The sequence below is a fragment of the Pteropus alecto genome, unplaced genomic scaffold (genome assembly GCF_000325575.1).
Source record: "Pteropus alecto unplaced genomic scaffold, ASM32557v1 scaffold75, whole genome shotgun sequence".
Classification (NCBI taxonomy): Eukaryota; Metazoa; Chordata; class Mammalia; order Chiroptera; family Pteropodidae; genus Pteropus; species Pteropus alecto.
Genome location: NW_006440638.1, coordinates 11,634,300 through 11,658,831, shown reverse-complemented (window position 1 = coordinate 11,658,831; position 24,532 = coordinate 11,634,300). Strand labels below are relative to the sequence as shown.

Sequence of the window (24,532 nt, the reverse complement as noted above, 5' to 3'; positions counted from 1 at the left end):
TGTGTAAGAATATAATCAAATAGATATAATTGTTACAACTATAAACATTGTAGTAATATTTTCCCCATAACTGTGAGAAAACAGGATAATTAACAGTACAAAAGTATGTTTTGGGCTTTTCTTAATATATAAAACCTACCCCATATTATTTTAGTAGTATATTTTAATAATATTATGCATTTAAAATCTGGGTCAGTTGCTTTTCATCTGTAATATATTTCTGCATGACAGCATTTTGAGAATATGTAGAGACACGTCTGCTGCAAAAGTCATTAAACCAAGAAAAAAAATGACTCAGATTTTATTTACATTTAAAGAAATAAGATGACTAACAAATAGTAGATAAAGAGCTAAGTTAAGAATAAATCACAATCTAAAAATTCGACATTTCAAGACTCCTGTCTAGGAGTAAACAAAATATTTTAATATAATTGACACAAACTGGATCTAAGAAATCACCTTTGATCTACGCAGAGACTATTTTATATTTTAAGTGAATTACCTCTATGACTATACATTAGCCATAAAAACCCCAACAGGTTTTATTTCTTTTGTGAATATGTCATGATAGAGCTTTGGCTATAAAATATTAAAGTTGATATGCTTCCTTAGCACTCAATAAAATGCTACTTTGGTGCACCAAAGTTAAATGCTCACATTTTATTTCTGCTAACCTGAAAATGGAACTTAAAATACAAAAAAAAATTAAATCATCAAAAGTGAAAATAAAATGCACACACAATACCTCCAGTAAGTCCTGCTATTCTTCAAGGTTTATAAAATAAATTTTCATCACCAGTTAATCAGAGTTCATTAACCTACATCTGCAAATATGTTTTGCCAAAATATTTTGTTATTTAGACCCCTTTCAAAACACTTTAATGAAAGGGCTAAAGGAAAAGTTTAAAAGAGAAAAGAATGAGGACCCTATGAAATCTATGTCCACATTCCTTTGTAAACAACAAAAGAAATTGACGACCCAATATTCTTTAGTGGCAACCCATTCTGAAGTCTGTGGTTTGTTCCTCCAGGGTTTCTTGGAGGTATGTTCCTTGGGATCCAGATAGGATGTCAATTGTGTGGCAGCTCCTGATTATAATTCAATGTGACAAAACCATGAAGCACAGAGGGCTGGGACAGTTAAGTGAATGCCACTCCTCATGGCACGCATATGCACATATGATGTTGCTGAAATCCAAGACAATTTCCCACAAAGTGGCTAGGATGATAATCCAAATAAGAGAGCTCTTCATCCTGTCGCTCCTCCAGGATTGAAGTACACCTCTCTTTACTACCGTGTTACCTAAAACAAATAAATAAATGAGTATTCAATACCACATATACACCAAAGATCATCCTTCATGCCCACCAACCTGCATGTTCCTATCTGTGTCATTGTGTACAGTTTAGCAATTTTCACCTTTGTCCATAACCAGCCTCACTAAATCAACTGTTCAAATTCTCTACATTTCTTACTATTAGGTTGCAAAGAAATCATGCATTGATGGGACTGCAAATTGGTGTGGCCACTCTGGAAAACAGTATGGAAGATTCTCAAAAAATTAAAACTAGAATGACCATATGACCCAAGAATCCACTTCTGGGTATTTTTCCGAAGAAATACAAAACACTAATTTGAAGATGTATATGTATCCTTATGTTCATTACAGCATTATTTACAATTGCAATTGCAAGATATAGAAGCAACCTAAATGTCCATTAATATATGAATGGATAAAGAAGATGTATCATATATATATATATATAAATAAATAAATAAATACACACACACACACACACACACACACACACACGCACATATACAGATACACACACACACATATATATATAATGGAATATTAGTCATAAAAAGTAAGAATGAAATCTTACTATGGATAGGCCTAGAGGGTATTATGCTAAGTGAAATAAGCGACACAAAGAAAGACCATATGATTTCACTTATATGTGGAATCTAAAAAACAAACAAACAAAACAGAAACAGACTCATAGATACAAAGGACAAACTGATAGTTGACAGACGAGGGGGGGTTGTGAGCCTGGGTGAAAACAAGATTAAGAAGTACAAATTGGCAGTTACAAAATAGTCACAGGGATGTAAAGTACAGCATATGGAATATAGTCAATGATATTGTATAACTATGTATGGTGTCAGGTGGGTACAAGATTTATTAGGAAGATCGCTTCATAAGTTACATAAATGTCTAACCACTATGCTGTATACCTGAAACTAATATAATATTAAATGTCAACTGTCATTGAAAAAAATTATTTTTCATTTACAAAGAGAAAAAAACATGCACAAAGGCTTCCACAACGTGTTATTACGTGTCCTAGCTTTGTATTTCGTAGAGTTATAAAACGCCCATCAGATTAGGTACATTCATTGCCCATCGGGTCAACTTGCACTTGCTGAACATTCTTTGTTAACAGTGCTAAGATTTTTTCAAATCAATGCCGATTAAAATCAGCAAATGTCACGATCAAAATGTTGCTTTTGTTACTTTTTAAATGTAGTTAATTTGCATTTCAAAAAATAAATTATTTTATAAAACTGCTGTATTTACTCAAAATGTACATCCATTAAAAAGTTTGGGGTTTTTTTTCCCCCATTTTTAAACACCTCAGGGTCATTACTTATAGTCTAAGAAAAGATCAGCATCTATAGTTTGAAATTTTACAGGTTAGATAATCTCTACACCAACTAGTAGAAAAAACATAAAAGCTTAAGACTTTAACATGTCTACACCATGAAAATATTTTCAAAGTAAATTATATTATTTGATAGTATAGTCATCATGCTGGTCTTTAGATCCAACGAGGTATTTATTCAAACCTCAGATTCGCTACTAACTGACATAATGGCCTTTATTAATGTGTTCTACAATATAACTGCTCTTTTGTTTGTGCTAGAATACTACAGCAAAAACAAACAAACAAACAAACAAAACCCGTTCTCATGGAGCTTACCTAGAGTAGGGGCTGGCGCATCTTTTCTATACAGGACCAGATAGTAAATATGTTCACCTTTGCAGACTATACAGCCACTGTCACAACTACGCGATTCTGCCTTTGTACAATGAAAGCAGCTTCGACAATACAATATATAAACTAAGAACATGGCTTTGTTCCAATAAAACTTTATTTATGGACACTGAAATTGGATTTCATATAATTTTCATTTGTTATGAAATAATATTTTCTTTTTGACTTTTTCCAACCATTTAAAAATGTATAACCCATTCTTAGCTTACAGGCCATACAAAAAGAGGCCAAGGGCCAAATTTGGCTAGCAAGCCATAGCTTGCAGACTCCTATCTAGAAAAAAGGATTGGATAAACTGGTAAATAAATAGTATGTCAGAGGTGACATGTTGTATGAAGAAAAGTAAATCAGTATAATGGAGAAAAGAGATATTGGAACAAGGAGGGTGGAAGGCTACGATTTATAGAAGATTGTCAGAGAAGCAGATAACTGAGGAGACACTCGAAAGAAGGGAGGGAGGGAGCCCCAACTCTGGGAGAAGAGTTTTCCAGGTGGAGAAAGGGGTGAATACAAGGGGTACCTCAGGTCAGTGCAAAGATTTGGCCTTTCTCTGACTAAGGAACAGGGTGCGACAAGGAATGCATGGCCAGATTACAACTTAGAGGACTTAGAGGGATCGATTGGCTAAAATAATGAAAGGGGAAGCCAGTAGGACCTGTGACAAATAGGGTGAAGGATGTGACAGAAAGAGAAAATGGTCTTTGGCTTAAAAAAACCTAATGATTAAGTTGGTCATTTTCTGCATGGGGAAGACTGTCTTTCTCTGCCTTAGGTTCTTCATCTGCTAAATGTAAAAATAGTACCTGCTCCTTCGGCTGCAGTGGAGAGTGAATGAAATATGTGAACTGAATCACATGGCCCAGTGTCTGTCGTGTAGTTAACACTCAGGAATTTGTGGCTACCGCCATATTAGCTCTTTCCAGATCTACCATGCATCTACATATGACCTAACAGTGTTTATAGCCCAGTACTGATCTACATCTAGGATGTAATTCTCAAAAGCAACTTTTTTGAGGGAGCTCATTCTCCATGCCCAGCTCACTTTAGAGGCTATCTATTCTGCAAGTTGGGTAAGATACTTTAGGATTATTTTCCTGTAAAAACTTTATTTTCCTAACTGTATAAGGAAAGTTCATTGTTATTTTAAAGTTTTGGTAGATAGTTTGCCAACATGCCAATATTAACTCCACTCTCATGTGACAGAGTGTCCTAAGTATTTTAAGCTCTGGCTGTAGGAATCAGGGAAAACAAGACTTCAGAGTTAAAAAGCCATCTCAGCTGGACCTGGAAAGACAAGTGGAATTCTAGAAGAGAGGAGATTAAGAAGAAAGCAGTGGGGTATGGAAACACATGGCCTACTGGATGAGTGGCAGTGAAGGCCCATCATAAAATGGATATACTCTCTATTTTCTACCCGTTACCAATGGGGATCCATTAATGGTCTCTCATCAGGAAGGAACTTGGGCAGGGAATTGATTCTGCTGGCACAGAAAGCAGAGTATAAGCCAAACAAGGGTGAGAACAGTGAGCGGGTGGGGAACTCGGTTATACCAGTGGTTCCCACATACAGGTTGTTCATTGAAATCACCCTAACAACTTTTTAAAGTATGGTTTTCTAAGCCTCATCTAGACTTACTATAACAGAATATCCTAGAGGTGGAGCTCAAAACAGTACATTTTTAACATGTGCCCATGATGATTCTTCTGTAGCCACTGATATCTGTCAATTATAATATTGTAGCAAATGAGGATGAAGATGACAGTAGCCCAAGAGACAGAGAGAGCCACTTGAGGACAATACCAGAAGGACTGGGTCATCTTATGTATTGTAGAATACATAAATAAAGGCCATTATGTCAGTTAATAGCAACTGTTAATAGTGGATAAATACCTGATTGGATCAGTTAATAGCAACAGTTAATAGTGGATAAATACCTGATTGGACCTAAAGACCAGCATGATGACTATGCTTTCCAATAATATCATTTAGTTTGAAGATATTTTCATGGTATAAACATGTTAAAGTCTTAAGCTTTTATGCTTTTTTCTTCTAGTTTGTGTATTGATGTAAAAATGAGAACATTAAAAAATCTAAAAGTTCTTGATATTAAATATGATTTACTTCTATTTTCAAACAATGGAAAATCCTGGCAAATGATTGGCTTTGGTGCTAAGACACCATCATGTGCTTGTTAGGAGCCTTAATACTGACAACTCAGGTTTTAAAATAAAACTATTAGCACAGAAAATGCAGTAAAACTCAGAAATAAGGAAATGAAAATTGAGGCAGGTCGACAAAGAGATATATTTTCCCACAAGAATAGCTGCACTCTCTCTGGGGACCCTGAAACCTACACAGGCAGAAAAATTCAATGCCAGCCTTTCATACTTGGGAAAGACAAGATGACTGGTTAGGGAATTGTCCCCTCTCATTTTCATATCTTCATCTAAGGCTATTAATATCTCAAGTTAACTGCTAACTCTTTTCATATTTGCATTTAAATGGAAAAAAATTCTGACATAGCTGGCTTACTGTAGACAATCTTACTTTTTAGCCTCTCCATGTTTTGTTGTGCATGAACTATTTAAGGAAAATGGAAACTATTACGTGATAGTTAATACCCACTCCTCTAGGAAGGCAATTTATAAGACTGCTGTCTCACCTGTGGTGTAAGGTTAGCATTGATTTTAAGAAAAAGATATAGCTTCTTTGGGTGCTGAGCTCTTCACAGAAGCCAGTCACAGCTCCACAAATGAATTTACTGTATGTGCATAATGTTTTATGCAGTTCAAATCACACTGACTTGGATTAATAAAGGAAATGAAGTTTTACAACTTCGAGATTATTCTCAGGTGGCGCATCACTAAAAAAAAGCAGCTAAGTATCATGATAGCTTAGGGAACTATATTATGTTTTTACAACTTTTTGAAGTGCCAAATGAAATGTCACTACCATTGAGGATTTAGCTAGAGAAAACTTATATTCCCAGCACAGAGAGTCAAAATGCCCCTAAAGGTTTGCTTCCTACAAATGCCCTCTCTATCTGCACATAAATAGAGAGGGACTCACTGTAGCAAGGGGCTACTTAGTCGCATTCTTTTCCAGAACATAGCTGGCTTGCACTTGTGGTCTTGTTTCATATTTAAATGTAAAAATCAACACAAATATAATCTTCCAAAATGTTACTTCTTAGTCTACAAGAATTACAGTGAAAGAAAGTTTTATTACTGATGGATGTAAGTGAGATCCTAACTCACAGATAACTACAAAATTTTTATTTAGGAAGTGGTTAGGGGGAAATGGCTGATAGGGGCCAGTGACAAAAAAATAGGGAAATTATGTTAAGGCAGGGTTTGCTTAGAAAGCACATTGGGTTTACATAAATTGAAAGTTAATTGGAATTGGCTTAGAAGAGGCACTGATAGAAGTTTTGGAAGTGTTAACCTTCTTCCTCCACCAACAAATGACTTCATGAACATCTACTTCCCTAGATATAAAAGCATATATCAGGTCTCTATCCTAGTCATCTGGTATCGCTAACAAGGGCAAGTTAGTTGATAATTGCAATTAATATAGAAAACAGTCTTGATTTTTAAATTACATTTTAAACAGATAATAAGGAACTTAAGTGACTTAGTATATACTATGAATGATTTGGGGTATGATATCAATATCAATAAAAATCTATATTTACTTTTATATTATTATAAAATATTTTATTTTATGCTTTTGATTATTTTTTATTATCTTAATGGCATTATATTTAAATATTTATTTTATAGAATCTTATTATAATATCTCATGCACATACTTAGAAGGAGAACTCTGGTTAGTGATTCAAAATAACCATAAAGGTAAAAATGTAAGCAAGCTGAGAAGCCATTCAAGAGTTATACCTCCTTAAGGGACCAATGCTCAGATAGCAATAAGAACTAAAGAGTGACTCCACCCCAGCGTTGTCTAATTCTAACAATCCCAGAATGTCTTGTGTTATTAATTTCCATTCAAAAATAGTTAATGAGACATTCACAGCAAGCTCTGGGACTATCAGGGTAAGTAAAAAACAGAAATGGGCCCTGACTTCACAGCTCTGCCTTAGACAGAAAGCTTTAGGTATTAAGCGAATAAGTATAGCAGACCCTTGAACAACACGAATTTGAACTACATGGGTCTATTTGTATGCAGATTTTTTCAATAAATACCTGTACTGCTTTCTATCCACAGCTAGGAGTCCACAGATGCAAAAGGTCTACTGTATACATTTACCTACACTATTTTATATAGAGGACTTGAACATCAGCAGATTTTGGTATCTACGGGGTCTCCTGGAACCAATCTCCCACAGACACCAAGGGATGACAAATTTGGGGGGAGTCAAAATTTATATGTGGATTTTTGACTGTGCAGGGGTAGGTGGTGGGTCAAGCTGTTCAAGGGCCAACTGTATACCAAACGACATAAAATATGACCATAGTAAATGCTCAGAGATAATGGGGACAAGAATCCAATCAGGGCAACATAATGGTAAAGAAATAATGGTAAGAAATAATGGTAAACTAGAAAAGAAAGGAGGGAAACACATTCCATGAAGAACACACTCCTTTACAACTGCAAAGGCACCACTGTAAGAGGGACTAACATCCAGCAGAGATGGCTGGAGCAAAAAGAATGAAGGGGAAGTAGATTGTCAGCTTAAATTTAAGGGCCAGACAGGCAGAGGCTAGTGGACTGAGGAGCCAGGGGAAGCCATTAGAAAATCTGGGGTTAGACTAGCTTAGAAGCTTTGCATTTCACAAAAATGAATGTAATCATTCTTTGGAGAACAGACTGAAAGGAAGCAAGAGCAGATGTAAAGTAGCAACTCAGTAGTCCAGATGAGACACAAAGGTAGACCCGACAGGGGTTGTAAGTACAGTGATACAGAGTCACGGAGGGATTTAGGAGGGACAAAATAACAGGTTAGGTATGGGGAGATAAAGAGAGGTTAATTTCTGGCTCAAGAACTGGGTGTCCTTCAGAGAGAGAACTGGAAAGAGAACAATTTGGGGAGAGAACTTTTGACTTGTAAGACTTGAACTAGAATCTTCAACGTTAATCTCCTTATAGGCATATATGTATATTTCTACTTTAGAAAATCATCTGTATGTAGATTCTTGCCATGCCATTATAATATACTGGCTTGTCGATTCTTATAAACCTTTACTTTAAATCGAGCTCATGAAGGACCTGGAATAAATTTAGTGGCCCTGTCTAAAATAAAGAGTTCACCCACCAAGTCACTGCTCAAGAAAATCTGACATAAAGGGTGATGCTAGAAAGACGACTTTTCAAAAAGATCAAATAGGGTGGCACTGCCCAAACAGGTTTACCAGTTGTCCTCCTGAAGGAAGGATAAAAGGAAGAGGGAAACTCCATAGTTAATAATGCTGAATTTGTACTTTACAATTGTGTTCTTTCTATACTTGCCTTTGTAGTTTTGACTTTATTGCCACTGCTACAGGACCAACCTGAGTAGTCTGGCAGCACTTTACAATCCTCTCCTTCCAAACAAGGATCCATGTGACACCACCACTTCTGGATCACAATAGAAGCTGGAAAACAAAGGCCAAGTAATGTTTGTGACACTCTTCCTTCTTCCAAACGTGGGCAACATAAAGCTCAATACAGATTAGTATAGTATGATGACTTCAAAGATTGCTCATAAGAATTATTTTACCATGAGTAAATTTAAACAACCCAATTAGCCATACACTCTACACTATAAAATGATTCTTTCCTTGCAGTTGACTGATTATAACATGGTTAGTGCGATCTCAAGCTTCAGGGTAGGCGTGACTGGATTTCAATTGGCTGTGCTACTTTTTTACGAATGACCTTGGACTAGTTTGTTAACTTCTCTCAGCCTCTGTCCCAGTTCATTCATTTGTAAAACGGGATGAAAATAGAACCTCACCACAGGATGTTGAGAATAAAGCTAATCTGTGTGAAAGTCTTGGCTGATTTTGGGCCCATCACTATGTTCTCAGAAAATGTTAGCTATTATTGTGTTCATCATCTTTGATTGTAGGCTGTGTTAATAATGCAAAGTTGTTAAGTGTCTGATGCTTTTTGTTGTCAATAGCAAAGATTAAAAGTGGTAAACATTTCCATCACACATGGTGCTCATCTGTCCATGCCATTCCAGCAAGCGGTGAGTCACTTGAAGTCAATTACTAGGTGTAAAGTGACGATGGGAAGGTCTGACATCTCCTCAAATGCCTACACTCTAGTTAGCTCACCTGTGAACTCACTTTCCTTCTTACTGCACCATACCCACAGCAGTGGGCTAAAAAAATGATTTGTGTTTTAAGTCCATGAAGCAGAAACCAGCACCCCAGTTCTTTGGGTTTGGGAGCAGAAAAGGAGAAGTGAAGGAAGCACCATCAAATTGGTTGGTTATTCTCACAGATTCAAAGGACAAAAAGGATAGTGACTGATTTTTAAAGGTGAGCCCAGCTAATAGGGTGGTATAGGACACAGTGCTGGGGGACTGGCAGAGAGGTTAGGGCGGGTGGGTAACTTATCCCTGTTTTTCTTGTTGAAACAGCAACATTTGATAGAAAATATCCCTCCATGGATTTGACTCAAACTACTACTGCATGAGAAGTCTGAAACTCAAGTTTAAGCAAATCTCTATAAACCCTACTAATTGCCTTCCATGCGTTTTCTAATTTCAATCTCACTGAAACCCTGAGGTTAAAAATTGTTATTTTCTTGCATCTTATATAGAAGAGAAACTCAAGGCCCAGAGGTATTGAATTACTTGCCAGAAGTCACATAGTTTGAAAACAGTCAAGGAGCATTTGAATGGATGCAGTAATGGAGTCCATGCTCTAACCATTAAATATATACCCGCTCTCTTGCACCAGATATCTGGAGCAGAAGCAATTCCTTGTATAGAATTAGCAACTAAAGTAGGTAACATAGCAAGCCAGTATATTCAAAATCCTTCTCCTGTCATGCAAATGCAATGTGGCATGATGAGGGTACAGGATGGTTTCATTATCAGCTAAAGTGGCCAGACACTGTGTCTACCCTGATGCAGAAAAGTGGCCATTGTTCCAGATTCTGGCAAAATACTGAGCTACTATCCAATTAGTCCCATGAAAACCAATAGTACCTGAGTAAGACAGATTTGTGATCTAGGATAACCATTTGCTTTTTAAATCATAAGGTGCCAACTCTGAGAAGAGAGTATAGCTAAATAGGTTATTTATTTTGTCAGAGGTTGCCATTGAACTTGAGTGGATGGACACATGGCGGCGAAGCCTGAGAAAGTTATATTCTTTTCAGCCTCTCAAATCACAACAATCTCATATTAAAACTAGATGGAGTTTTGTTACTTTCAAAGAACTTTTACCTACTATTCTTCTTTTGATTGTTCCAACAACCTTCAGAAGCAGGAAGGGAAGCAGATGGTTCCGGAAATAAACACCAGAGCTTTCCATAAAGTGAGTAAAGTAAGAGAGGAGGTATTAGAATCTAGATTTTAATGCTCTCTAGCCACTAGTCTTTCTACCAAGCCACAATTTACAATAATTGTTTAGATTAATAAGTACTACATCATAGCATCTGATCATATTCACAGTGCTGACCAATCATTCATTATTTTCTGAATACCCTGGGATGGTCCCAGGTATATATAAGGATAAATAAGAGAGGGTTCCCAAGCCTCAATTTAAAATACCATCTGCAGAACTGGAAAAGTTATATAAATGTTGACAGAGCTTGGTTATATTTACACAGAGTTAAAGCTGAATTTAAAATACATTTTTTTTTATTTTTAAAACTGTCCTTTAGACACTTTCTTTAACTCTGCAGGGGAAACTACTGTTGAGAGGCATTAGGGCTACATGAAAGAGTCGAAAGAAACCTTGACAGATGGGTAGTGATCCTGTCCAAGTGAAGGCGAGAGGAACAGTGAGACAGTTAATTGGCCTGCCTGGAAACCCCCAGACCCAAGGGATTGAAATTAGGTGTTAGCAAGGAAGCACCAGACATTCAGCTGAGGAGAATGATCTAGAAAGCAATCTTTAGGGGCTCTCAAGGCCAATTTAAGATTAGTCTTGATTCTCTAAGCAGTAGGAAGCCATGGAAAGTTACTGAGCAAGGTAGCGCAGTAAACCAGGAAACCTGTGTACCTAGAAGCGTTAGCCTGATAGGGGATTATAAAAGAATATGAGACAGAAAGGAGTCCGAAAGAGAGGACCAATTAAAGAGAGTGAGGTGAGAAATCTGGGAATAAATTCCCTACAGAGGAAATAGAATAAATCAGATTATCTCAACTTCACAGCAGAGAAATATTTGTACTTCCTTACTTGACTCATGGGGATCCACGATAATTTTGATACCGAACCCTAGAAAAAGAGCTTGAGGGGATAAAAATGATGCAGGTACTCATCACAGAAAAATATGTCAATTCTTAAGTACAAAAAAGAATATTATTTGCCTCGTGTTTTGTTTAAGGATTTAAATTTAATTTGTTTAAATAAATAATAGAAGAAAGCATATACAATAAAGCTCTTATTGAAATTATTTACTAGTTTTCTTTCATTTAATTGGAAAATACGAAGTGATTCTTCTAAAGACAGATTCACAATATGCTCTTTAAAATAGCAAGCTGCCTTGGAATTTAAAATATTTCTATTTAGAAAAAAAAACAAAACATTTTGGTACCTTATAGAAGAAGACATTCAGTAAGGTGCTCCTAGAAGTACTTTATCCATGATGAAGTTTCATAGTGAAAGACTTAATAGCAAATGTTCTTTCAGAAAAGACAGACATAATAAAAGCCACCATAGAGCTAAAATAAAAGTTTCAAATTCTTTTATGCGTTAAAGACTGACTAAGGAACTCACAACTAAGGTGAGAACCAACCAAAGTTTTGATCTGGCAGTGAATAAGATAATTAAACAGCCTGGAAGTTTAAGCTTTCAGTACATACTGAGCCTGGCTAAAGCTGAGACAAAGGATCCAGAAGTAGGATTTTATTAAAATAACTCAAGAGAACATCTGCCCACTTAACTGAGTCTTGTCTCCATAGGAAATTAAGTTTGAAGGAGGCATGTTTTTTTCCCTGTTACAAAATACCCTAATATACTTAAATGAAAAAATATCAAGTCACTTCTATTTTTAAAATAAAATTCTTTTAAAAACCTCATGCCTTCCTAACTTATGAAAACATAAAACATCCCTATCTTCAAGATGTCAATCTGCAATAAATTTCTAGTTTTATGTAGAAAAAAAGAAAAAAAGACAGTGAAGCCCTGGCTTTGTGGTAGTGACTAGTACTTTCTATAATGTTCTAGGTGAAAACGTAACATGGTTAATTAGCTATTTTGCTTCCGATGGATTTTTTTTTTTTTTTACTCTCTGTTGTATAAAATAGATTGAGGGATTTTCTATCCTTATTTTAAACAAATATCACCTCATTAAATAAAACACATTATGTATTTATATAGCTATTTAAATAAGCCCACCTTTGAATAAGACTAACAACAAATAGGTTCACTTCTCGAGTTGGTCTCTCATTTGTTGACTTAGTTTAGTTGTATTTGCACAGAGTGGAGGCTTTACTAAACAAAAATGTATTTTTACACAGATACTATGGACAGAAAGATTAAGATACATCTTCCTAGAATATATATCGTCTAGAAAATAGAAACTACCAGAATACCCTCTGAGATTTTAATGTATTTTATCTTCAGCTATTTTGTTCTTATCATTTTTATTTCAAGATGCTCATTGTGTTCTTTAAAAATTAATCCATTTATTAATTTTTAAGATCACCAGGTGGAAAGTCTTCCCAATTTATATTTCTTGTTCTTTAAGAAGCTATTCCAATCTGACTCAGGTAACATGCATAAGTTAGAGCACTATGACTTTTTTAAAGAAATCTTTTACTTGTTCCACAAATAACACAGTATTGTTATTTTCAAGTTGTACACAGAGCACTGAGGTAGTGGACCAATATGCAGAGACTGATCCTTTGTGATCTAGGTTTATCCTCTCAGCTAAAAGCCATCTGACACAAGTACATATACCTGTAGTGGGGAGCACTAAGGCAGGGTTCCTTGACCTTGGCACTATTTGGGGCCAGATAATTCCTTATTATGGGAGTCTATCCTGTGCATTTTAAGATATTTAGCAGCATGCCTGGCCTCTACCCATTAGATGATAGGAGGATTCTCTACCCTAGTGTAACAACCAAAAGTATCTCTGGGCATTGCCAAATGTTCCCCTGGGACAAAATTGACCCTGGTTGAGAAACACTGAATTATGATTATGTAGATGTACTCAAACCAAAATAGGAGGCTGAGCTAGCTCAGTAGAGCTGATCAATGCTTTGGTTTGTGAAAATAATCCTACTCCATGATAAACACCATGCCACCACTATTCTATTGTCTTCCTCCAATCTCCTACTATGGGCAATTCCACAAGCCTAAAGTTAGCATTCATTCATTCTCTCTCTGTCTCTCTCTGTCTCTCTCTGTCTCTCTCTCTGTCTCTCTCTCTGTCTGTCTCTGTCTCTCTGTCTCTCTGTCTCTCTGTCTCTCTCTGTCTCTCTCTCTCTCTCTCTCTCTCACACACACACACACACACACACACACACACACACACACCCTGGCTAATCTTGGGCTAGGCACGAAACCTATGCTAACAAGATGACCTGTCAAATTCAGAGACTACGTTTTTCCTTCTCAGAAATCTTAGGGCATTTTATATGAACTTCGTTCATAGCACTTCATCCCCTTTCTTACTGGCATATTCTGTTTCATTCAACCTCCCTGAATACAAACTCCCAGAAGAAAGAAATTAATCCTAAAATCTGATTTCATCTAAGGTCTCTAATATCAACAGCTCTGTTTATACCTCCAGGCTTGTCATCTACCATTTCCCAGCCAGACTGAGCTACTTCTAGTTCCCAAGTTTGCCCATTCATTCCTGTATGTTTTATTCTGCTGTGCTCCCTAGTTCCCTCTTACCTGGTAAAGCTATATCCATTGCTTCTCATGGTGCACCAACCTTGACCCTTCTCTGCTCTCCCTGGAGTCTTTCATTTACTAGAGTTTAATTGTCTGTCTTTCCTAGTAAATTGTAAGTTTCTTGAAAGCGAGACCTGAGTCTAATTATCATCCTACCCCCAGCATCTAAAACATGCCAGGCACTAACATGCTAAATTAAAACTTGATAAATGACCATATGCAAGATACATATCTTTCCAACTCTCAAAGTGCTTTTGCAAAGGACACCTTGCTGTCACTTACCTGACTGCCACCACAAAAATTCATAAAACTGCTTCATCTTTAAGTAGCACAGAAAACATACCCAGCAAGAAAACCTCATGAAATCACATCTTTAAACAGACCCTGTATCTCATCATACGGTCCATAAAGCCATGAAAGTTGTCTGCAGTCCAAACAGTAAGTCTCATCTTTAACTAAGTGAATTCTGACATCTGAGAAAAGAAATTCAGGTATCATCAAAAGGGGGAAAAAAGGCTTTAAAAAGTAACCATCTCCTATTCCTAAGCTTTTGTCTTATTAATCTTTTTTAAAGCCAATGTTTAGAAAGCATTCACTTTGACAAAATAAAGCTTCATTGTACTACACATTTATCTCATTTTATCATAAAACCATTCAGCATTATCTCTATAGACCTGTATTTTGATAAATGTACAGAATACAGTTCCCACCACAAAACAGCCTTATATCTGTCAGTAGAAGATTCGAAAAGAAAAATGCTTACCAGCTAAATAGTTGTCTAAATAGTTTTAGGACCCAAGTAACCATAGCCTTGACAATCAAATAATTCCCCATCCCTTCTCACAAATCCCAAATGTGTATTAAAGACACATTTCAATAACTCAGGGGGATTCATCAGTTAATTATAATAACAACAACAACAAAAAAATGTTGATGGGGGAAAACAGCTAATTTTTCTCCCTGTTTAACTAATAAAAGCTACATTTTATGGAAAAGCAATGAAAACACCAGATAAGTATCTGTGGTGTGAATTAACAAAAATGTGTGAGGATGTTCCAATTTCTATGCCAACTTTAATTAGTGCCCTGCTACAACGTATTCTTGCTTTTGTTTAATTTAAATGTAAATTCAAATGAATTTTATATTTTAGATCCTCTCTTTTCTTATTGACAAATAAGATAAAAGGAACATATCAGCAGAGACTAGGTCTTCTCGCAAGCCAATTAGCAGCATGATACTGCATAATTATTATAGGATAAAGATTAAGCAGGTAAAGCTAAAAAGCCCTAATGAAAACATATTCAGATAAGGACTAGAAGATCAGGGGGATAAGAAAACAGACATACATCCTAACTAGATTTTAAACTACAGCTTCCTATATACCTCATCAGTGACTTTGATCCGATAAACATTTATCGAACACCAATTGTTTGCCAGGCAATGCTAGGTGCAGGGGACATAAACACGAAAACAAAATCACAGTCTCGTTTTTCAGAGTTTGGGTATTCTCTGGCCACTAAAGTTGTAGATACTCCTAGAGTGGTGGCCAACATGGAATTTGCCCAAATATAAAACAAGCTAGTTTAGGGGAAGGTATTAACATTTCCTTTACTAAGAGAAAGATACTAATAGCAATTGCTACCCTACCTGTACTTTCCAGGTACCAAGAAAAGTACTCTGAATATTGTAAAACATGATTTAGATATATAAGACTTTATATCCAAAGATGCTAGGCTAGACAAAGAGCATAAATATAGTTTATGTCATGATTCTTAAGTTTCTGTGGAAGTTTAAAAATCTACAGAGGCAAGCAAATGCAGTTGTTACCTTTTAAAAACAATCTGTGATTAGAAAAGATTAATCAAATTATCTGCTATGTTAAAACTCATTCATTCACCAGCCAAGGAGGGGAGATGGAAATAAGGGACCCAGCCCCTGTCCTCAAGCAACTACAGACTACCGAGAAGGCACATGATCGACAAGTTTTTACAACAAATTGAGATGCATGTTATGAACTAGAATTAGGAGACAAAAGAACATATAGGAAATTTGAAAGTAGGAATTAAATAGAAAAAAAAATGTGTGTTGTGAGGAAGAGGGCAATGATTCAGGCAAAAGATAATGACAGGTGGAGTGCAGAGCTGCAAGGGAACGGAAAAGAATCCAGTTGGGATGAAGCAGAGCAGGTGAAAGAGAGAAGTGAAACAAAGTCAGATTACGTAGGGCTTCATAAACCACGGTAAAGACTTTGGATTTTATTTTAAAGACAGGTGTAAGTCACTGAAGTGTGGTTTCAAGAATGGAATAACATGATCAGTTCTGTTTGTGTAGAAGCATCTTTCTTGCTACAGGGTGGAAAATCGAACACAGTAGTAAGCTCAGGAAGAGGTAATGTAGACCCCCTAGGCTGTGGAGATAACAGCAGGGTAGAGAGAAGTGGACTGAGTTGAGAGAGAGCAAAGAAACAGAAGGGGTATGATTTGGATTCAATTGATAGAGAAAATAAATAAAATAAACTGTCCTAGCTGGGGGTATAAGAACTTAGCAAATTTCTTTTAAATGCCTTTTTTGATGTTAAAAATCTTCATTTTTTTACAGGTAGACAATCCTTTACCTATAATCCCCAAATCCAAAAAGCTCTGAGAATGAAAAGGATTTCTGTAAGATGGCAGCAAAACCTGACTTGAATTAACATGAGGTTCTTCACCCTGCCTTATCCCATTCCACATGAATATTTACATATCTCACTGTAGAAATATTAATATCTGTGATTATGGGGTACAACAGGAGAAGACAGAGGTTTGTTAAGTAATAGATGGTATATGCACTATGTTACCTTTATAAAAGATGACAAAATCTGAATTCAGCAACACATTTGGTCCCCAAGTTTTCTGATAAGGAATTGTGGATGAGAAATTTTTCACCTTACTTTCTAGCTGCGATCATGCCATATTACACTACTGATGATCATACAGCCCATAAATATGTGTCTGTGTTTGATAGCAGAGGTGAGATGTGGGTAAGTTAGCTATTATTTTTGATTGTGCAATAAGATCTAGAGTTAAGGATGTGTATGTATATATTTTAACTGCTGTCCTTTAGACATGCATCAGATAAGACCGAAAGTCTTCACTTTCAGGAAAATTTTATGTCACTATAGAGAAACTGCTACAAGGCTTAACTTCATATATCTGTTCTCCTGGGGACTAATACTTGTTTCTAACAAGGTATCTGCTGGAAAAAGCCAGGGACATCAAAAGGAATCAATCCCAGGCCTCCACCTACAACCATGAACATTAACTCTTTTTTTTTTTAAGCATTGGCATAGTACTCTGCTAGAAGATCTGGAGATAACAAATAAATAATACATGATCCCAAACTATTCTCAAGGAAGTTATTCCAAAGAAGATGTTTTATAAATGTCTGTTAAAATAATAAACTAGAAATTAAGAGAATATTTGTCTATAACATTAAACATGAGGTGAGAAAACCAGGCTGAGTACAGAGTTTGAAAACGGGAAGAAAAGCATGTCTAAGGAAGCAACTGCTCTGGTGGGTGAGATCTGGAGAGATAGTTGGGCCAGAAGAAATCAAAGCACTTTTTCCTGATTGTCCGGTAATGGAACTGTCCACTGGTACGTCTTAGGAGACAGCATTAATAACTTACCTTACTTGTCATGAAATTGGTGGATTTATGTTGATGTTCATTTTTGGAATGACACAAACCTAGAAGCAACCTAGTTTTCTCTGCATCGCAAAGACAGTAAAGTTGGAAGATTCTTAATAGTTTTAGGTCCTTCTTCGATATGGAAGTAACTGACCAGAAAAGTCTTACCTTCAACACAAGAAGGCTGAGCCCGAGTTGTGCCAGCAACCTGTCCCGGGAAGCAAGAACACTTGACTGTTTGTGATCGCTCTTCTATGCGGTTCTTGTTACAGCACCTGTGCACAGCAACCACCTCACAGGTACCCTGCTTGATTTGCTGGTGACCTGATAGGTAATGAAGGAGAAAAAGAGAGTGCTGTGAGGAGGAAATGACATCACCAAGAACATGAATGATATACTATGACTACATTTTCCAATTTCCAAGTCTTTGTAACTTCTGGTTTTGATATAATTTATATGAAGGTGTCTAGAGGTGGGGGGTGGGATCAAGATGGCAAAGTAGGAATATCCTGGGCTGACCTCCTCCCCAAAACACACCAAAACTATGATTAAATATTAAGCAACTATGTCTGAGAACAACCTGAAGATTTGCAGAACAGATTTTCTACAACGAGAATATGAAGAAAAAGCCATATCGAGATAAGTAAAGGGCCAACAGAGAGGTGTTCTACGATGGCAGGGATATCATGATCCCAGAAGATGCCTTGATGACCAAGGCATCTGAGACCCATCTCAGGCTCACTGCACCAGAAAGTGGAGCACCACAACATAACATCTGCTTGTGAGAACCAGCAAGGTTTATGTCGCAGAAACTGAGTGGTCATGGGAAAGAGAATCTTCCATTAAAGGGCCCATATACAAACTCACACATTCTGAATCAAAATGCAGAGACAGAAGTTGAAAGGTGCCTGGATCATATATGAAAGAGATATACTGACGAGTTTTAGGGTGTCTGCCAGAGGAATTTGTTGGGGCTCTCTCTGGAACTAGAGGCACTAGCAGGAATCATTCTTTCCTAGTTTGCTGTGTTTGCTCTCCTATCTGACCAGCCAGTGGTGGTGAGTACCAAGTCTGGCACTCACCATTAAGCTGCTAACTGTTCCACTCACTTAGCATCCCCGAGGACTCATCCAGCCCAACCACCTTCCAAAGCAACATCTTGCTTCCCCTCAGCACCCCTAGGGGCACTGGGTGGACCTCAAAATTGGGCCCTCCCACCAGCACCAAGCTGATGGTCCTAATGAGACTCCAAAGAAGCACCCCATGCCATAGCACCTGGTGGGTGGCACAGAAGCACCCCCAAAGTGGGTTTGAGGGGCCAGACCCCACACACCAACATACCCACAACATGACTTGAGCAGAGCCCTACAGAGAGGCCTATGAGGCAAGAAACTGAAGTCTCCTGCCAATAGTGAGCATGTAAATGAGCTTGTAAGCAGATTTTCTCCCATGCTAGGCCAGTGTTGGTCTGTATGCCAATAGTAATAGCATATAGAAGTGATGGTTTGTCACTTCCACAATTAGGTTATAAAAGACAGTGGAGCACTGGCTTGTTTGCTCATCATTCACTCTGGGGAAAATTGTGTTGTATGCAGCTCTATGAAAATGCCGCTGTAGCTAAGGAACTGAAGTCTACTGCCATCAGTCACATGAGTGAGTTTGGAAATAGATTCTACAGCCAAAGTCAAGTCTTCAAAGACTGCAGCCCTAGCCAACAGCTTATTTGTAATCTGTTTCTTGCCTCATAGGCCTTTCTGCAGGGCTCTGCTCAAGTCATGTTGTGGGTATGTTGGTGTGTGGGGTCTGGCCCCTCAAACCCACTTTGGGGGTGCTTCTGTGCCACCCACCAGGTGCTATGGAATTCTGAGGCAGGACCACTGGCTAAATTACTCCCAGATTCCTGATGCTCAGAGTCCATATAAAATAATACATGTCAATTGTTGTAAGCTTCTAAGATTTCAGCTAATTTGTTACACAAGAACAAATAACTAATACACCAACCCTGGCTGTACTTTGCTCTGATAAAAACAATGTAAAGAAGATTGTGGAGGGCACAATGTTTAGAAATTATTTATGAAAGACAACCTTTTTGAGCACCCTCAAGATTTTCAGATACATCTTTTACAAGCAATCTCATTTACTCATTAAAACAGGTTTCCCCAAGAATTCTCATAGGTAAATGCTTTGCTTGGTTTCCGTTGTTTGATATATGTACTTCAAAGAACAAAACTAATTTTAAAATAGTTGATAATTCAGATTTTTATCCATAAAAATAGGCCTTTCACAAAATAACCTCTATGTTATTCTAAATTTTTTCTGGCCCTTCCCTGTCATACTATCTTAAATGTTGGTGGGAGTAAAATTCAATTAGTGGTGAGAACAAATACTAAGGCTAAGTTCCACTTGTAAAACACATAAAAGACCTAGTCAGTAGCCAGAGAATCTAACCACCAGCATGAGAGACGGTTTTCAATTACTGCAAAAGAAAGCATAAAATGAAAGAAGTAATTAAAACTATAAACCTAATTAAATGTTCACAACAAGAGTGTTGATTTCCTATAGTGGTATACAATTATAAAAAAAATAATAATTAATAGCATTGCAATATTAGTAATGTAACATAGGGCTTTAGCACCGAGTAAGCAGAAAAGTGAGGACTGGGAAGACCCTTTTTTAGTCTCCAATTGCAAATAAGCACCTTCGGGTCAAATATTTCCTGACAGCTAATGACTAGCCATGTAAGGGGGCCAGCATAAATTCTTCCTCAGCCCTCTCTCACTGACTATCCTTCCCGTTAACTACCGTCTCAGTTTGTGCAGGCTGCCATAAAAAAATACCACAGACTGGGTGACTTAAACCACAGATATTTCTCATAATTCTGCAGTCTGGAAATCCAAAGTCAAGGTACTGGCTAATTCAGTTCCTGGGGAGAGCATTCTTCCTGGCTTGTAACCACTACCTTCTAACTATGTCTTCACATGGAGGAGAAAGAGTACTCTGATGTCTCTTCCCTTTTGTTTACAAGGACACCAGCCCTATAAGATTAGCCCCACTCTTATGAACTCACTGAACCTTTAATACCTCTTCACAAACCCCGTCCCCAAATATAGCACATTGGAGGCTTTGGATTCAACATATAAATAAATCTGGGGGGAGGGAGGGACACAAACATTCTGTCTGTAACAGCCATCATGCCTTAATTAGATTTTAAATGACCCTAGGGAGTCTATAATGAAGGCAGCTTTAAACCTCATTAAGAAAATAAAAGAAATATGCTTTAGTAACTTCTTAGGGGAGTCAAGAAGAGATTAGGACATTCATTAATAAAGCAGTTTGCTTAGAATTTTGTTGTTATTTAGATAACAATCCATAAATGCAAATAAATTGGTTTTTTTTCTATTTAAAACTTGTCTCTGAATAATCAGCTTGCTTGGTCTAGTATTGTATTCATTTATATAGTATCAACTACTGTGATTTATTGATTTTAAGATATATATTTTTTCATCTTTTAACTTGTCAGGAGGTGTCACAACTGATAGTATCTTACCATTATAATTGGCATTGCTTTTCTTTCTTAGAAATACACAAAATAGCAGTGTATCTCACAACTGACAGCATCTTAGATTTAATAAAATATGGTAGGTTGTAGGCATTATTCTAAATTCTTTATAAATATTATCCTGTATAATCTTATTAAAGTGCTATGTGAGGGTACTTTTTAAATTTCAGTTTTACATTTAGTAAAATGTTCAAAAATTAATTTGCCCAAGGTCACACAACTAGAAATTGAGTAAAGGTGAGATGTGAATTTAAGACAGTGTCTATGCTCTCATAGCATGAGAGAAAAGAATTAGCCATAGTAACTAATATTTTCCCCAAGTACAGCCAAAAGAACATCTCCACCTCAGCAAGTCACAAGTTTTTCTGTTTCAGTTTCCCACTGAAACATCTTTCCTACTTGATGACATTGTTTGTGGGGCTCTATATAGACAGCCTTTTCAGAATTTGTTGACACTGGACTATAATCTTTGAATAAGAATGTACCTTGTTTCTTGGAAATCTACAACTCCTGGCATAAGACATAGGTCCTCAGAAACAGGTCTTAAAATTGCTCAACGTATAACAGCAGATGATAAGGATCCAGTATAGTATACAGAGAGCACTGATTATAGTCATTTGAGCAGCTCGATAACAGCAGATGATAAGGATCCAGTATAGTATACACACAGAGAGCACTGATTATACTCATTTGAGCAGCTCATTTTATGACACTGTATTGGTCAGGGTTCTCCAGAGAACCAGAACAAATAGGATATGAGTACATATAAAGAGAGGATGTAGAGATAGAGAGGGGGAGAAACAGGAGGAGGAAGAGGAAAGAAAGGGAAGGGAAGTGATTGAGATTGATCATGGAGGCTGGCAAGTCCCAAGATCTGCAGGGTAAGTTGACTAGCTAGAGACCTAGAAGAGCTGACTGTTTAGCTCCAGTCTGAGTTCAAAGGCCTGAGACCCAAGGGATCTGATGGTGTCATCCAGTTTAAATGTGTTAGACTCAAAAACCAGCAAGAGCCAATGCTTCAGTTTATGTCCAAAGGCAGAAAATGACCAATATATCAGTTCTAAAGCAGGAAGAATTCTCCTACTCATAGGAAGGTCCAGGTTTTTGTTCTTTTCAGGCCTTAAGCTGATTTAATGAGGCCCGCCCACATTTGGGGGGTAATCTGCTTTACTCAAAACACCCTCACAGAAACACACAAAATATCTGACCAAACATCTGGGCTCCCCATGGCCCAGTCAAGTTGACATATAAAATTAACCACAAACATCATACAACCATATAGTATAGTGTTGCTGAATGGGGAAAAAAAATGAAAGCTGAGAACAGGCAAAAGACTAGTGGCTTTGTGGTAAATTTAGTTCTTTAAAGAGGTACAGGAGAGACTCCTTGTTCAATAAGCTTAGTACCAGAGAGTGGCCACTACAAATAAATTCACTTAAAACAAAGATACATTTTCCATCTTTTTTTTTTTTTACAGAGAAATCCCATTTATTTCTATAATAAAAGGTTTTAATGTCACCATATCTCCTTTGTATTTCTAATTTGTCCCATTCAGATTTGTTATCTTTTATCATTATTAAATTTATCGGGGTGACATTGGTTAATAATATTATATAGGTTTCAAGTGTACAATTCTATAATATATCATCTGTATATTACATTGTGTGTTCACCATCCAAAGTAATATCTCCTTCCATCACCATATATTCGACCCCCTTTCCCTTCACCTATTTCCCCTTTCCCCCCTCTCCCTCTGGTAACCACTAAACTGCTGTCTGTGTCTATGAGTTTTTATTTGTTTTGTTTGTTTGTAGCCTTCAGTTTTATATCCCACATATAAGTGAAATCATATGGCTCTCAACTTCCTCTGTCTAACTTATTTTGATTAGCATAATATTCTCAAGATCTATCCAAGTTGTTGCAAATGGCAGTATTCATCTTTTCCATATATAGATTGTGTGTGTGTGTGTGTGTGTGTGTGTGTGTGTGTGTGTGTGTATAATGGACATAGTGGTACATATATCTTTACAGATGTTCTCAAATTTGGGGGGTAGATACCCAGAAGAGGGTTGCTGGGTCATAAAGTAATTCTATTCTTAATTTTCTGAGGAACCTCCATACTATTTTCCTTAGTAGCTGTGCCAGTTTACATTCCATTCAGTAGTATATGAGGGTTCTTTTTTCCCCACAACCTCTCTGACACTTGTTATTATTTGTCCTGTTGATGACAGCCATTCTAACAGGTGTGAGGTGGTATCTCATTGTGGTTTTGATTTGCATTTCCCTAATAGCTTGTGAAGTTGAGCATCTTACTATCATATATCTGTTGGCCATTTGTACAGCAGGGAATATTTTGGTTGGGGATCCATCTTGAAAACTAAAAATATACAAATAAAACTCATGCAACAAATAAGAGGTTGTCCCTGAAATTTCTCACACGGGGAAATTTAGAGTTGCAAGGTATGCATTGGAGTAGGTAAGACTGAGTTACCCAGAAGTGAAGCTGCACTCTGGAGAGAAATGAGCCATAGAGAAAACAAAACACTATCTCCTTTGCACTGGTTGTAAATCTTGTTAGGTGCTGGGCCATTTCCCTCCTCATTTTGTCTGGGTAAGGAGATGGGAGGGTATTCATTTCTATTTTTTTAATCAACACTTAGATACAGTATACTATGTGCCAGACACTGTTCTCAGTGCTCTTGGAAACCTTTTATAAGCAGGGAAATTGAAACAGTTCTTTCATTCCTTTCTGTACTTCTGAACTTGCAATCAGGTTGCATATTTTCTTTTCAAAAAGATGACTTAAAATATGGTAGCACTGTAAAATGTAAGATGCCTTGCCTTGGTTCCTCACTTACCCAATTAGTTAATGTAGACACCATTAAAAGCATTATGATAATCTTTTCTAAAAAAAAAAAAATTGATTGCTTTGGGATTGCCATGGAGGATGGTTTAACGTTCCCTGGAGAGTAAATTGCTCAAATGCATATTTTTTGATTCATATTAAATAAGCTTTTAAGAGAGGTTGTAAACAACAGGGGAAATACATATTTGTCCCAGTGCAGTCAGAGCCTTTTCCATTATAAAAGGGATAAAATACAAAACCACATTTGCAGTAGAAGTTCTGCAGTTGAAACTACTTGAAAGCTGATAGAGAGAAAGACATCAGATTAGAGTGACTTTCTTCATGCTATTATTTTCCTTGGATCCTTTTCCTT

At 36.9% G+C, this 24,532-nt stretch overlaps 1 protein-coding gene across 1 annotated transcript in view; it reads right to left on the bottom strand.

Moving 5' to 3' along the window:
* Positions 1–814: 814 nt before the first annotated feature.
* The window catches only part of FAM19A4 (family with sequence similarity 19 member A4, C-C motif chemokine like), a 119,558-nt gene continuing 95,840 nt past the window's right edge, over positions 815–24,532 (bottom strand). Inside the window, exons 3-5 of the mRNA XM_006917484.1 lie at positions 17,924–18,079; positions 8,531–8,655; positions 815–1,303 (exon numbers count right to left, since the gene is read on the bottom strand). Of these exons, the coding sequence (XP_006917546.1) occupies positions 1,292–1,303; positions 8,531–8,655; positions 17,924–18,079 (293 nt within the window). The 3' untranslated portion in view covers positions 815–1,291. The remainder of the gene's footprint in view (positions 1,304–8,530; positions 8,656–17,923; positions 18,080–24,532) is intronic.